General features: G+C 37.6%; 1 protein-coding gene across 1 annotated transcript in view; it reads left to right on the top strand.

Moving 5' to 3' along the window:
* Nucleotides 1-16,608, top strand: part of LRP8 (LDL receptor related protein 8) — a 207,985-nt gene that overhangs the window by 144,367 nt on the left and 47,010 nt on the right. The window contains exon 4 of the mRNA XM_063297973.1: nt 9,056-9,184. Within this exon, the coding sequence (XP_063154043.1) occupies nt 9,056-9,184 (129 nt within the window). The remainder of the gene's footprint in view (nt 1-9,055; nt 9,185-16,608) is intronic.

Genomic DNA, 16,608 nt, shown 5'->3' with positions numbered 1-16,608 from the left:
AGGTAGTATCCTGAAAAACTGAAATGATACGTGATGATGGACAGCGTGCTGTAATATACCCATTGGTGTAGCTGAACTTAAATGGATCAGTGTTACAGCAAAAGGTATTCTTACCTTTTTTCATGAACGTGCCCAAACGGTAGGATAATGTTTCTCATTAATTTAACGTTTAGTTAATTAAATTTAATTAATTAAATTAAATTTAATTAATTTAACTCATTAACTTAACTTTTAACTCATTAATAAAACTTCTTTTAAGTTTTAAAAGAACAATTTTCTGATGCGCCTGGTAGATGTGAAATCTTCAGAAAGATGAAACATGGCCTAGTTCCTCCTTTGCCTTCCTTATTGTTGCCATTAAGTGGACATTTGGATTCAGTTGCTTTTTTCTGCTAGTAGTAGGGAGGGGGCAGGGTACACAGCAGTGAGGTGTACAGGTACTTAGGCAAGATGTAGCCAAGCATACCTACCATGTTCTTTGAGAGAAGTAAACGTGGGTTGTGTGCCAGTACCTAGGACAGCTTTGCAGCTAGTTTGCAAATTTGACTTTATGGTGACTGTGAAAGAAGTCATTTAAAATATTCTTGATCTTTTTAACTTAATGGTACTTTCTTTAAATCATTAATTTTTCAGTTGTCATGTGAAATCATGAGAGGTGTTTTCAGCTTACATAGAAGACTTCTGTGCTAGTGCATCAGGTTTTTTTAAGATAAAATTGAATTGTACTACCTGTTGGTTTGGGATGATTTTTCAGAAAGTATAGAAAATCAGATCTCTAGAATAAATTAAACTCTATGATCTAAACATCTTTACATGTGACACTAATTGTTTCAGGATTTATTTGAAGTGTTTCAGGATAAGGGAGAAACTCTTTGTGCATATTCAGCCTGTCCCCCTGACACTTCCACACAAGGATTTTGTACCACTCCCACCTCAGCTTCACATCTCTGTGACCCCCTACTTTCTTAGAAAGCTGAGTTGATTTACTTCTGGCTCCACTGCAGTATAAAAGGAAATGTCTAAAACCACTTTTCAGCTGGGAAGCCTGCAAAGCTTGGAGGTGCACCATTGCATCTGCAGGGTGGGGGGATAGAATGATAGAGGCTATGTTGTAACATTGTACCACAAGCCCCAGCCCTTTTGTACGTGTGTTATTACATGCACATAAGAAAGGGGCATAAAGTAGCTTGACACAGCTTGTTTTCTTCTGATAAAAACTGCAGACTCCTGCAGATGCCCATGTAGATACTCTTGCTTCACCCTTCCTCCTTATCCTGTTGTATAAGGGGAATGTTGGCTATAACAATGTTTCCATTGCTTACTCACTGAATTAGCTATAACTTTGCAGCTTATGGGTGCTCCCCTTTCCCCTTTCTTCAGAGCAGTTAAAGGAAAACTTCCGAACCACATGGTGTTGGGTTTCAGAAACAAACATATACGGCCCTTAATGAGAATTCTGAAAAAGCAAGTGCCTTACAGAGTTGCTGTCATATTTGAAGTGCAGAAGGTTGTGTCCTGGCCAGGGCAACTGAAGTGATCCTGCCTGAAGTGCTTTCCAGAATGGCTCTCTCACAACAGTCCTGTCAGCCCTATAGGGTAGACCAGACTAAGAAAGTAATGCTATGTGAGCCTAAAACTACTTTTACACAGCTACAGCTATTGTAACAGAACTACAGCTATAGTGATTACTTATAGAAACTACTTATAGTAATTTATAGTAATCTATAGTAATTACTTATAATAACTATAGCTATAGTAACTACTTATAAACTACCGCTATAGTATGAGAATCTTGCAAGTCTGAATGTGCTTCCCCCCTCCCTCACTTTATCTTTGTGTGAATTAAGACAGTGGGAGGCTTGTCTGAAGCATTTCCTCAAGTTTGTTTCTTGGAATTGGCATAAGCCATGCTTGTCTGATTGTTGCCTTAGTAACGGATCTTCCTACTGTCCTTCAAGACCATTCTCTGTACCCTCTACAGATCCTTTACATCTTCATATGTTCATTAGTGTACATTTTAAGTATTTAATTACTTTCCTCCTTCAGATTTTTCCTCATGCAGAACGCACTGTGGTACTTCTGCCTTTTTTTTACATTAGCTTTTTCCAGCCTGATATTCTCTTGATATGTTGACCCCAGCAACAATTGCCAATTGAATTTTATCTCCCCAGTGCATGACTGGCTGAGTATTGTTTCTGGACCAAGCTATTGTTGAGTGCTACAGAGCCACAGGTATTTAATATAATGTATTGTCAAAGTGCTTTGTCCATTGCTGTGGTTTTAGCTCAATTCAGATCCGGTCTACGGTGGGCTAGATCAGTTTCAAGTTGTCTTATCCAGGTTTTCCTTGATGCTCTGCATTGAACTTTCTATCTGTGGGGTCACATTTTCCAGAGAAACTTGTATGACTGGCAAACTGGATTTATCCTCCAAATGTGTCCAGACATAGTTTCTTTAAAATTTCTTTGGCTATTGTTGGATGGTTGCAGCATGGATTATTTCATTTCTTATGCAGTCTATCATTGTGGATCCTGCAAAGACAGTGTATTTGGAAGATTTTAAGTTTTTGGATCTTTGGCTGTAGGAGTATCCATGATTTGGTCCTATATAATAGCACTTCTAGTATCAGTAATTGAGATATTTGTATTTTGGTGTATATACAATATAGCAATGTTGGGCTTCCGCCCTAGGCACTAGGTGGATAAGTCAAAAGCTGCAGTGGCAGTACTAAGTCAGTTTTTTCTTAGTTCTGGAGGATGCCAGGCTGGTGATGACTATTATATTCTCAAAACCTAGTATTGCTTTGCACAATAGGAGAAAAGTGTTTTTTTTTTAGCACGCTGAGATTATATCCTATGGGTATCATTCTACATATTTGGAAATATACATTTATCTGTAAACACACACCAGGACATTTAAAATTAGTATAAGCTCCCAAGTCCTTCCTTTTGTATTGTCTGTTATTTTCTTCCCTCCCTGCAAAATACCTGAGTAAAAGTCACAGATGTGCCATTCTGTGTTACCTTTATAAAACATATTTGAAGAACTAACTCCACCATATGGTCTTCTTCAAATGCAGAAATGATACTCATCTCTATGCAACCCTGCATTCTGCAAGTTTATAAAAGAAGGAAGACATTTACAGTGTAGAATTTCTTCTCTTACAAAATTTAGACAAAGGTCAAGAACAAGCTATTCTTAACGTGATTTCCAGTTTGACTTGAATTACGGTAGCATTCACACATCATACTAAGTCATGGTGTGTTGAACATGCAGAAATAAGCCATAGTCAAGATAGGCTTGAAGATAGGTGAAACAATTGTGTCTTGTTCAGCCCATTTGTGACTGGGCTTTTTTTTGTCCAGAGATGCCTTACATCTCTGTGGATCACTTAGACTAGAAGTTTAGTGAAGCTAAGATAGAAGCTAAGTGAGGCTTAGGAAAACAACTAGAAATGAGGTAATTAAACCTTCCCTTCCTCTTCACATAACATGGTAAAACACAATTGAAATTATCCAATAACAAGTCATGGGTTCAAACTGTTGTTTACTGCACTAAAGCAAACCGTGATAGAATGTCTGGTCTCATTTGTCCTTTATGCTAAGCTAAAAACAATCATATCAGCACAGCACTTGAACCCAGCCAGTGTATGTGTGCCCATAACATGCTGAAATGTCCATTCCCAAATCATTGGTAGTTGCACATTAATGAATTTTGAGATATATGAACCGAGCCATGGTATTTAACTATTATTTGTTTGCTGTTTGCTTTATTTTAGCATTCTGTCAGGCACCTTTAACTTTTTAGGCATCTGATAAATATAGAAAAGAAAAGGGGGAAAGTTCCTCTTGGTATCCACACCTGATAATGGATTGAAAGCAGATAACTTGAGATCTGGAAAAGGAAGATCTGGCCTTAGCCGCCACTTTTTCCTGACTAATAAGAGAGTGAAGATAGAAGTATGTTTCCTTGAATATGTGGTTCATCAAGGAACAGGTGGCACTGCGGAAGTTTTAATCCGCATAAGAGTGTGACTTGCCCAGCAGGCTTATTGATGGGGAGTGACTTTGTCCCAACTATGTCATAAGTATTCAAGAGCTTGGCCATGTGTTGTTTTTTTTAAGTTTACCTTCTGACAGATCTTATCTTTGTCTCTTGAGGCTATTTCCCTAAAGTTAAATTATCACTTACATAATGGGTATTACCACTCCTTGAGATCCATTTCATTTTCGTAATTGTCTCAACAATATGTTCATTAAGAATGGTGGACTTAATAGAAAGGAACATCTAATTCCACGTTCTGTACTTCTATTCTAAAATATAGAATTTCAGGATTCAGGATTAAGCTTAAGCCTCCAAATGCCTAGTTATTTACTCTTATCTCCCAAGAGGATAATTAGATGTGCAACCAATGGTTGCCAAGTATATCAGTACAGTAAACAGGCTTCAGCTGATCAGGCCAAGGAAGTGGAGATAAACTACGGTTTCATATTCATAGAAAGTCATTAGCTGGAAAAGAAAAAATACACAAGTGCTATCAGTGCAGCCTTCTTCAGATTTCTGCATGAAGCATTTATTGAAGTACTTAGAGAACAGCTTCATGAATTAGATCTTTTCTACACAAGAGGAGCATCTGTGTATCACAGCATAATTGAAATCACCTACTCTATTTCTAATTACAATTTTCCAAGTGTTCATTCATAGCAAAATAGGCTTATGTGTGGTCTATGTACATTCAGCTGTGAATGAAACATTTCACATGCCAAGTATTTCCTAGAACACGGGCATAAAACCTGGTGAACCACTGGGATAGTTTAGGAACAGGCTGCCCTGAAAACCCAAGGAATGCCTTATAAGTCCATTTCATCAGCTTTCTCTTCCATTCTGATGAGTTGATCCAAATTCCTGGTTCTTTTCTATGTGACCTCAGGATCAGCTTTATGTCAGTAATCAAGGAGGTGAAAGCAAAACTTCTGAATGGGGGGCAGGGGGCTGTATTTGAGATGATCTCTCTTTCAAAGCTAAGGTCTTTATGAAATGAACCCCTAAGACACTTGTCAGTTTTTCATTGCTCACATGAATTTGATTTCTAGTGTTGATTTGTATTAGTTTTATTAGCTATATAGGATTTTAGTGTCCTGATTTTGTTCTGAGTTTGATGTACCCCATCCAGATTTGGATTGGGGCAAGCTAAAAATATTGTAAAATAAATATTGGGAAGGATTGTTTCCACTAACCCAGCATGCAATACAGAATCATAAAATTGGAGGATTTATAAGCTCAATAAATTAATGCCTCTTCACTGCAAGAAATCCAAAGCTAGAACACCCCAACAGATGGCTGACAACTTCCACCTGGCTGCTCTTACCGCTAAGAAAGTTATCTCAATACTCAACCAAAATCTACTGTTACTAAGCCTTTCAGGTCAAATTCTGCCTTTTTGTCTCTAAGATAATTCTTGGGTATTTGAGGAGGCCTCTCTTCTAAGTCTTCCCTCTCTAGGCTACACATTATTCTTTCTATATGTTTTATAGATTAGTTTACTCCTGACCATGTTCATTATTCTTCTCTGAAATTATTCCTGTCTTATCATTCAGAACTGGACAGAGTCCAAATGAAATTAGACTAATGCATAATTACAGTAGGTGATGAAGTAAACTATGCTACTTGTCATATAGAAATAATGGTATTATTAATGCAATGTAACATCACATTAGGCTTTTTAAAAATCTGTTTTAAATGTACTGCTGTGAAGCCAGGTATCTTTTCCTACACTTGTACATTTGAATCATTGTTACTATTATCTCTTTCGTCTGCTGTTGGAATTTCTATTAGTGGAACCATGATCCTCCTTCAATGGATATTTTTAAGTTGGCTACATATTTCCTAACTATCATGACACTTTCCTGTTTTCTTGCTTCAAGCAAATTGAGAAAGCTCTTTTTATTGCAACTGTCAGGTTTCCTTACCAGACTTTAGCTGTGCTTTAGCTTTCTTAATACTGTCCCTACAAGTCTGGACTATTTGTTTTTGCTTGTCCTTAATGACTTGTCATTCATCTATTTTATATACAAGCCCCTCTTTATTTCCTCTCATCCTTATGCTGTTTTCTTTTTCTTTTTGGCAATTATGGTACTTTCATTTCCTTTATAATTGATGTCTTTAAGACAAGTGTTTTTCTCCCAGTTCTTCTGAGAATACAGTTAAACAATTCCTTCTGTCCATTTCACTCTAGAAGATACTGCTAGGAATTGCCTGAAATTCACAGTATATAAAAACTGTTAAGAAATAAATAAGGTATTTCCAAGATGGAATATTCTGTATGCTGTTGATCCTTTAGAGATTAGTTGCCTAATCCCTTGAAGGTTTTAGTTTAGTCCTGCATTCTGGGGAGAGGAAAATCTGCACTTGGTAGTGAATTTAGGGATACTAATGTTTTGTGATTGCCCAGAATGTTCCCTAGCCTAGATGCTGAAAAAGTTACTGATCACCAGTGATATCTCTAGTACTAGAAATCTAACTGGATTAATGATGAGCCAATTTTATGAATTTAAGTCCTTACCAGTCTCAAAGGATTATACTAGACAGTTGTGTAAATCCAGTTCCTCTGAAAAGAGTGGGGAAAAAAAATTGGAATCCCATGATTTCAGTAGGAATTAAGTGCTATTCACTGAGTCTGACTTCAATCCCGAGAGCATCAGAATCATATCTTGACCATTAGGATTGGATTATATATGTAGCTGCTAATGTCTTGTTTTTGGGAAACCCTGGGTCTTCTTAGTGTGCTCTTCCATATTTTATAAGAAATCAAACAAGTATGGAATCTTAAAATGGTGATAGTGGGAAGCAGACCTTCTTGTTCAAGATAACATTTCCACAAAAATGGGGCTTGTTTCATGCTCCCAGAAGCTGTCTAGCCTGTTATTGAAAAGATCTGTAGGTTTCCCACAAGAAGTAGGGGCTGATTTCTATTTTTTGCATGCCCCTAGAGCACCTGTATGGTGAGAAGCTAACAAATGGTCATGTGAAACTTGATGTCTGTTATCTTGCCCTTCCCTTGAATATATATAATGCTTCTGTGCCTGAAAAGCTCAGCAGTAGCACAAGAGGAAGCCAAGCAATGGGGCGCCAGTTAGGCTTAACAATTTTAATGAAAGAATTTGTCCTGTTGGGGTGTAAAGAATCCAAGAATGAATGGGCCATTGGTTGTGGCAAGTCAATGGACTCGTCTTGCTTGTCTTCGCTCTTGTCTGTGTATAAATAAAGCATTGTTGTCCATCCTTGGCATTTGTGCCTCATGGTGATAAATTGGTCTTGATGTGTCTGACATTTTAACCAAGTCTTTTTAATGGTCTGTTTTTGAAAGACTCTGTTTTCCCTATATTTTGCACCAATGTAAACCTTGACAGCACTCCTTGTCATATATCAGGTTAACCCTTTCTTTTTCCTAGGGTAGGGAAACCCAAACCACAAGAGACAATATTTTAGATGTTAAGGCACAAAAAGATAAAAGTTATGGAAGCAAGAACTGTAAGTAGATGTGATTTGCACCTGCAGCTGAGTCCTTCTTTTATAGTCTGCTGCTGATATTGCATCAACATCTGCTTCCAACTGAAACAATAAAAAATGATGGCCTTTTTCTTCCTAGAACTTTTGCACTGATTCGTCATTTGTTTACTCTAGTTTCTCTTCTTGACTTTGCATATCAAAATGTAACTTAAAAGCCAAAATTAAAATAGAGGAGACTAGTGTTTAACTCCCTGCCTATGGACACTGGGAATTGGCAGCTTCTATTTGTTAGTTAATAGTTCAATTTTGTGTAGTTGCTGAGATATGTAGGAAAGGCCCTTTTGAAGACACTCCCCTCTCCACCATCAGTGGCTTATCCTTGCCACTGGGAAGAGGGCTTTCTCCTGTGTTGCTCCCAGCCTATGGATCATGAGAGTTATATTTGGCCCCCAATCTCTCAGTATTTTAGACATCCATAAATTGCTCTTTCACCAGGCTTTTAATTATTACATAATTTTAGTGTTCATTTCTTATTTTTCACATTCAGTATTCTCTTTTTGTTTTAAGTTTTGGAAGCAGCTGTGAGAGCCTGCCAAAGAAGAAACGTAGATGAAAATCAAATAAATGAATACATATTTCCATCTAATTATTGTATTGCAGCCTAATTATTGTATTCCTAGTCCCAGAATTCAAGTCCTGGAATTTAAGCCAGCCATATGGAGGGCACTAGTCTGGAGAAAAATTTCTCTGCCTCATTAAGATGATTAATTTCATGTCTTTTTTTATAAAAAGAATAAGCCTTTCCTGCTATTCTCATATCTAACATCCTATCTTTTCTGCTAATTAACTTTCACTAAAATTGCTTACATTTTCATTACTTGTTCTTGTTTTCCAAAAGAACAAGCCTAAACCATATTACCCTTGGGCTTTTTTTGATGGTAAGACGTATTTCTTTTGTTATATAAATGGAGAAAATCCATTCCTTACAGACTTGCTCTCAAATAATGTCAGGAGCAGAACTCTTATTATGTTATTATTTTCCCAGTTGCAGTCTCTTACTCTGCTTTCAGAGAGTTGCAAACAAGTGTGTATAAAAATAAAATGTAGTTGTCAAAGTAAGGGAAAAACTTCTATAGCAGGAAGGAGCAGTTAGAATGCCATCAGGGGAGTACTTTTAGCAATACCATCTTTACAAAAGCTGATCAGATGTTCATTTAATCTGGTAGTTTGGTTATTAACCATATACGTTTCTACCTATTTAACTATCCCAAACATGGAATTGAATGCCTGAAAAAGAAAATGGGAATAGAGACAGGATAATGGAGGAAAAGCAGTATTCCTCCACCTTTCCCTTTTATCAGAAGTTAATATTGTGATTCTAGAAATTGTCTCTATTTAACATCGGTTTTTTTACTATAAAATGTGTCATTTGTATTTTCATTTTTTTTTTCTATTTTGCAGTTAAAATCAAAGTAATGCTGGATGTGATACAGTATATTCTTGGTGTGGCTAACTTTAAATGTGTTCCATTTGTTTGTTTTTCTAGCCAAACAAGTATGTTTGGCCGAAAAAATTAGCTGTGGAGACTCTAGCAACAAATGCATTCCTTCGTCATGGAAATGTGATGGAGAAAAAGACTGTGAAAGTGGAATTGATGAAGCTGGTTGCACTAACAGTAAGTCTAAAAATCCAGTAGATATGCTTACTATTCTAGTGCCCATACTCCAGATCCCTTCCCTCCTATCTTCCTTCTCTACTTCATTTGTTCTGTATAAATTTTTGCTTGGTGCATCAGGATCTTCAGTTCCCCAAATCATAAATGCTTTATCCTAGAAGATTTTATGAAAAGAGACGAAGCAAAATTCATACTAATATTGGATAGACAGCACATTGCACTATATTATGCCTTAATTATATTTCTTTCTTATTTAGCATGATTTGCTAAGAGAGATCAGTGAATAAGCCGTGGGTAGTCTGAAAGTGTTTGAAAACCTATTTTATTTTTATCTTAATGTTTGCAAATGTGGCTTGGAATGATGTGTAGGCAGGCTTCATGGCTTATTTCCTGGTTTGTTCCTGGTTTGATTTTGTGTTCTGCCCAAGCCTTTAACATATCCAAAGATGCAGAGATAGAATAACTAAAAATAGATGGGCAAAAAAACTAATGTATTTAACAAGCCATGGCTAAAGCAAATGATAGCTTAGTGTGATATGCATCTTCATAAACTGTACAGGTCCTATGAACACCTCTTTTTAGTTCATAGTATAGATGACTTTGGGGCAGTTGTAAACTCCAGATCCATGGTTTATACAGTCAAGGGGATGAAAATGCTAAGAAACATTTGAATAAGGGCCTTATTATTATAAAAGGAGCCTAAATACAAATGAAACACTAGTGGGTGAAAATCTACAGAACAACCATCGTTCCACTAGGTAAAACTTTCACACTGTAAAGCATCTTACAATGTAAAGTTGAAAATAGTCCATTGGATTCCCTGCTAAGATTAATGTGACTTCTAGCGTCCAAGTGCTACAGTACAATTTTTTTAAAGGTTTTGTAATGATAAACCTTTCTTATTTTACTTGTTACATTCAATTTTTGTTAGCTTAGACTTGGGTATGTGGAAAATGAGATAAATATTACTCCCTATATGCAGTATGGCATTTCTGTGTCTTTAGTGTCTAAGGCACTTGTTTTGTTTCAAGCAATCAGCTTAAGGTACTATTTTTCTCTTTCCTATATTGCTATGTATTGTTAATTTCCATATGTTAAAAAAAGAATTCCTATGTAAAGGAAATTACATAATGTAGAAAAAGAGTATCTTCCATGCCTTTAGTGTGAATTGATATATTTCAAGCTGGAATTCACTTGGGAGGCTATTCTTATGCAGTACTCAAGACTAAATAAACCTTATAAAGAAAGCTGACAGTCATCAAGATTTTGGCCCTTCTGATGGGTGAAATAAATAAAAAATCATTCCTGTACTGAATGTGGCGGAAGGGACTTCCTTCCACTTGCAATCTGCTGGATTCCTATCCTGAGTGTTGGAGTAAGTACACTGTCAGGTATATAAAATTTCTATTCACAAGATTAATGTATCAGTACAAAACTGAACCAATATGATGAACCAGTGACCCAAGGTAGATTATTCATATGCCTCTGCTTCTCTCTCTCCTTTGGAATTTTTAGTTTCTTTTTCTCATAAAGAAATCTTACTTTTTCCACAGATAAGCTCTTCTGGATGAAAATGACCTTGTCTCTGCTGTTTGCAAGTGTTCTAAGTTCTGTAGGCTTGATTCCCTGCCCCCCCCCCCACTTTTTTTTCTGTTTTCAAAAGATCTTTTGGTTCTGTTGTTTGGACTCTTTCCCCTTCTTTGTATCTCATTTTTGTTCTGTGGTTGTCTCCAACATGGTTTTGGCGGTTGACAGCAGGCTCTTTTGCTTTTCTATGGTTTCTCTCTAAGTTTATTATGGGGAGGTCCCTTTGTTTCTTTACTTGGCTCCTTGAAAACTCCTAGCAGCTATCAAGCTCATCTGTTGAAATGTGAAACCTCCGGTCACATTAGAGGCTGTGTCTTCCACAGAAAGTATCTCAATTTCAAAGTAATGTCACCCGCATCAATTACACATTGGTCTTTTTGAAAATGAGTTCATCAGTGATGAAAGTAGTTTCTCTCACCTCACTATGCTAAAAATCCAAAAACCTTGGGACTTAAGAATCAGAGAAAGGGTCGAAGAAGGGAACTTGCCAGTTACTTTTTAAAACATGTAAATTGCACCACATTATAAGAAATAGCATCCATGCTTTGTTTTTTATTGGGGCTTAATAGGTTTGAATTGTGGCAATTACAGCAAGAGCATACACTCAACATTTTTGTTAGGTGGGATTGGATCATGAAACAGAGCTTTGGTAATGAATTCGGTTGTGAGGAATTCTTTGGAGGATAATCAGCTAGCGTAGGAACTTTCCAGATGGTAAGGTGGAGATTTTTATAGCCATCATCAAACTTTCCTACAGGAAACATTCTGCTGTAGGGAATCACTGTAACTATGCCATGTTCAAATTGCTTGACCATTTAATAGCAATCTGATTTAGCAAATGCAATCAATAGAGGTACTTTCCTGTCTGTAGTGAAGAATGAGATTCTCTTGCCATTACATCATACCTACTAGGCAGTGCCTGAGATGTATAAGTGAGCAAACCAAAAATCCATTCTCTCCATATTTCTCTACTTCCGAATTCCCTGAAAGTTTTTAAAGACATACCTTTCTCCTCCTTCTTCTCCTTTCTACCCCTCCTTCTCCTCCTCCTCCTCTGATAAAAGTTTTGGCTTTTCCCAACATACCACTCAGTTAAACAGAAAAAAACAATATAGCAGGGTGAAGGTGTGAGAAGCTCCATACAGACTACCATATCCATAAAGGATCTATCTCTTTTTAACTGGAAATTTGCCTCATGAAAAAAATATCCACAGGTTTTCAGCATGCTGCTCTTGACATATGTTTTATGAATTTGGAGCATTTATATTCATCAGCCAGAGTGTTGGAAATATTAGTAAGAAAAACAGTCCCAGCCTTCAAGCTTACAGTCAGGAGGAACGTCATGCACAAAGAAAAGAGGTGGCAGAGAAAAGGAAGACAATACTCAGATTGTGATTCTTAACGATCAAGCTATCATGCATGTATAACAGTGGAATGGCTATAATGCAGCCCAAAGTGGTTGGTTTTCTTGAATGAAAACAAAAAAGGAGTCCAAAATTGCTGGCAATTGATTCTATTTCTTTGCTGAATTTTGAAAGCAGTCACTGGCCCATACAGGGATCAGACAAGACATAAGACCTTCAAGTGAATCATATTAAAAAAAACAAAAACCTTTGTGGGGTGGGAGCATAATGAAGGATAGAAAAGTATTTGCTCTGAGAGACTGATTCTTTTAGATAACCATGCAAGCAGCATTCAGTTAAACATTCAAACAGAGCTTCAGTTCCCCTCTCCCCCCTCACCTGTTCTGTGCTCAAAGGAGAAAATTATGTACAGAATTGTTCGATGACCTAATTAGTATTACAGTGTGTGTCTATCTTGAGCTGTTGCTCTGTGTGTAGCTATTACTGAATTCCCCATAGAGTTAATCAAGAGCTTTAGTTAGAACTTGTCTGGCAATCTCTGACTGCTAGCATAATCATGATCATCTTGTCTCTTCAAATCCCTTCTCCTTTTGGAAATCTCTGCCAGGTAGTCATGATCCCACACTACTTCATCTTCCCGTTCGGTGTTTTGAACCATCTTGGAACCTGCATCTCTTCAGCAGTGTGAGGCTGCCTAAGTCCATCTCTGCTTGCCAGCCATTTTCTATTTCTCCTTCCCTCTGAGTCCAACTGCTTCCTGCCAGCTCCTTAGCCCATTTCAACTTCCCTTTCCTGTGAGAGACTTTGCAATTTTAACAGCGTATCTGATTCTTCTCTTCGCTCTTTCTCAGGCCAGGCTATCAGTCACAAGTACGATCTTTATGCCTGGATGATCACGTGACAGGATGTTATACAGTACAGTCCTACCTTCTCCATTCTCTCTCAAAACCGCTCCATATATCTTTTTATTGATGTTCTCATAAAATGTATTTATTATTATCTGGTAATTTGCATTTGTAGTACCTGCAGATGTTGTGATATTATTGCTGAGAGGTAAATAGGAAAGGATAGAGCCAGTTTGGTCTAGTGGTTAAGGCAACGGGCTAGAGACCAGAAGTCTGTGAGTTCTAGTCCTGCCTCAGACATGAAAGCCGTCTGGGTGACCTTGGGCCAGTCACTCTGTCTCAGCCCAACTCCCTTCACAGGGTTGTTGTTGTGGGGAAAATAGGAGGAGGAAGGCGTATTAGGTATGTTCGCCACCTTGAGTTATTTATAAAAATAATAAAGGTGGGATAGAAAAATAAATAAATAAATAGTACCTTGCTAGAAATTATTCCAAGCCCCTGCAAAACTTTAGGGCCATCTTTGCAAGCCTGGTGTCTGCCAAAACAATCATGATTGGGAGATGCAGTCCCAAATCATATGGAAGGAACAAGGCTGGGGAAATACTCTGCTTTTTCCTAAGGACTAATATTGCTAGTTTAGCCCTGTGAAAATTTCTTCATTCATCTTTCTGTAAAATTTCTAGCTTCAGCAAATGATTACAGTGAATGTGAAGGTAATCTGTCTCCCTTGACTTGATCAAATAGCTAGCCTTAGAAGCTCTGAGTTAAATAAGCTGTAATAAGACACTGATTTTACCCTTTGTATTCTTTGTGGGATCAACTATTCCCTGATCTGAGAATTCAGTTAACACCAAGAAGGCTGCTCTGCTGGCATGTGTGGTACTTGCCCAAGAGATGGTAGAGAGCCTCCATATGAATTGCTATGAAACATTGATGGTAGAATAAGCAAAAGATGCAGTGGGGTTTAACTACAAAACGCAGAGACCTGTCTCCATTTAACCTACGCTAAGTTGTAGGTCTAAAGACTGAAGTGGGACACCAAAGGAACTTAAAAAAGCCCTTACCCAAGGGAATAGTTGATCCCACAAAGAATACAAAGGGTAAAATCAGTTTTGCTTCTTTTTATCTGCTGAACTTGGTTCATACATTATGGCAAGAACATAACCACATTAGGGCTGGTGAATTTCTAAACTGTTAAGGTTCTTATCAAGCTGATCTTTTCCTGGCATACAGGAAATGAGATTATGAACTTGAACCACATTTGTGATGTTTATGACTACAGCATTTATCACAGACTTACTCTCTGCCAGTCAATATATCTACTTTTACAGTGTACATATACCACTCTTATCCCTTAGGAAAAAAACAAACACACCTTTGGATGACCCCAGCATAATATGTTCTGACACTAACATATGATTTGTAACCACAGTGTTGTCTTGTTACATGAATTTATATCACAAGTTTTCCCTTATTCCATTGTAGAATATTCCACTGCATAATTGGAAAATCGTACTTGTTCTTGGCATTAAAATCCTGATTATTGTTTTAAATGGAACTAAGAGATCAGCTCCCCAGATGAAGACATAGAGCCATTTAGCCTGGGATGAGATGCTTAGGAATTGCATGGTGAACTTTTACCAACATTCTGTACCTGATCAGCCATTTGTAGAACAGAGTAGTGAAATTGTCTTGGTAAAATAATGGTGGCATAATTTGGCCACCAGTTACAGCACACTGTACCCTCTTTTTTCACCCAGAAGCAGAATAAAGAACACTTCCTACCAAAGATTTTTAGTGTAGCATAATTCAGTGTAGTATGAGATAGAGATGATGAGATGATTGAGTATGGATGAGATTACATAATACAGTGTAGTATGAGTTGAGAGCCCGTTTGGTGTAGTAGTTAAGGCACCAGGCTAGAAACCAGGAGGCTGTGAGTTCTAGTTCTGCCTTAGGCACAAAGCCAGCTGGGAGACCTTGAGCCAGTCCCTCTCTCTCAGTCCTAGGAAGAAGGCAATGGCAAACCACTTCCAAAAAACCTTGCCAAGAAAACTGCAGGGACTGGTCCAGGCAGTCACTGAGAATCAGACACAATTGAATGGATTAAAAAAAAATGGTGTCCCCCAACTTGGTCTTTTTCAGATGTATTATGATTACAATGCTCAGAATTCCCAATACATCAGCTAGTCTGGCAATTCTGGGAGCTGCAGTCTTGATACACCTGGAGGGAACCGTACTGTGGAAAGCTGATGTCATATAACATATATTGCTTCCTTGCTTGCAGTATCAATCTAATTTTAAATGCTTTCACATTCAATTAGCTTTTTAGTGTTAGCCGATATTTACTAATAACACAGTGTATGTTGTTTACTCTGGAGACAAATACATCTGCACTTACTGGTTACTAGATGAAATATCCATTCAATTAATGGCTGCATCTCTTTCACTAATCTATTGAATCTCGCATCTAAGGCAATGTCTTGATCAGATAACTATTGGCAAGTAGCAGATGATTGTACTAAAAATTTATCTTACTAGGACTAGAAACAGATTAGGCAGAACTGACCTCCACCTTCTTCTTCTGTAGTGTTCAACATTCAAACCTAGACATTTCATGTGCTGTTTTGCAGTACCTCCTTCATAGTACTGCAAAACAAGAATCTTCAAAGTACACAATGAACTAGGATCTTCAATTCAAACACTATAGATCTTCCAGTGCATATAAACACAGCTTCTGGACTAACTGAAGCCCCTCAGGGACCATCCTGTCACCTGGTACTGATTTACAGCAGCACAAATCATTGACACTCCCAAATTTCACTGGTGAGTTCCATCTTTCCTGTTCTTACACCCCCCTCCCCTTTCTGTGGATGAGACAGATGTACTACCTCTTAGCTCTTTGGCTCACCTATATGTGCCCCCCAACTTATTCCACAGGACCAAATGGATCTTTTCATTCAATAAAGGTTCTGCAACCATATTCCAGGGAACCTGTTTTTGAAGAGCAGAAATATTCATGATGATGATGATGATGATGATGATGATGATGATGTTGATTTAGCAAAACAATATGAAAATACTGTTATTATCCCAGCATGATTACACCTTCAGTGATGGATAAAAGGCTACCATCCCTGAGTATTTATTTTCTTATTTATCATCATTTCATGTACTTCTAAAGTATTACACAAACATTACAATTTTAATCTCAATTCTATGTCATCCTGTGTAAGATGTTCTTCATGATAATCAGTTCCATATAAAAATTAACATGAATCACATGGAGAGTTTGTTCTTTAGAATAAGTGTGCATGCATCTATTGTATGTACCAAAAGATAAGATGACCCCCCTCCCCAAAATAATTACCTGTGAATGGGGTGGTCTTATTTGCTGAAAGTATGGTAGTTGAGGAAGGTGAAGACACTGTCACCTGTAGGTGAGAGGTTCAAACAATGAAAGTAAGTGGGAGAAATGGAAGCAGAACGGAAGAAGCAGCTGCTGTTGCCTCAAGGAGTCGGGAGGTGGGGCAACGAACCCATTAGTCTTCCTTTTGTCACCTTGCACATGTAGAGGATGAGCGTCCAGAGTGGAGAGCCTCTTCCATCCATGGAGGATTTGAGAAAA

Source organism: Candoia aspera, chromosome 3 (assembly GCF_035149785.1).
Source record: "Candoia aspera isolate rCanAsp1 chromosome 3, rCanAsp1.hap2, whole genome shotgun sequence".
Taxonomy (NCBI): domain Eukaryota; kingdom Metazoa; phylum Chordata; class Lepidosauria; order Squamata; family Boidae; genus Candoia; species Candoia aspera.
Note: the sequence above shows the minus strand (reverse complement) of the source record. Positions and strands in the feature narration are given on the sequence as shown.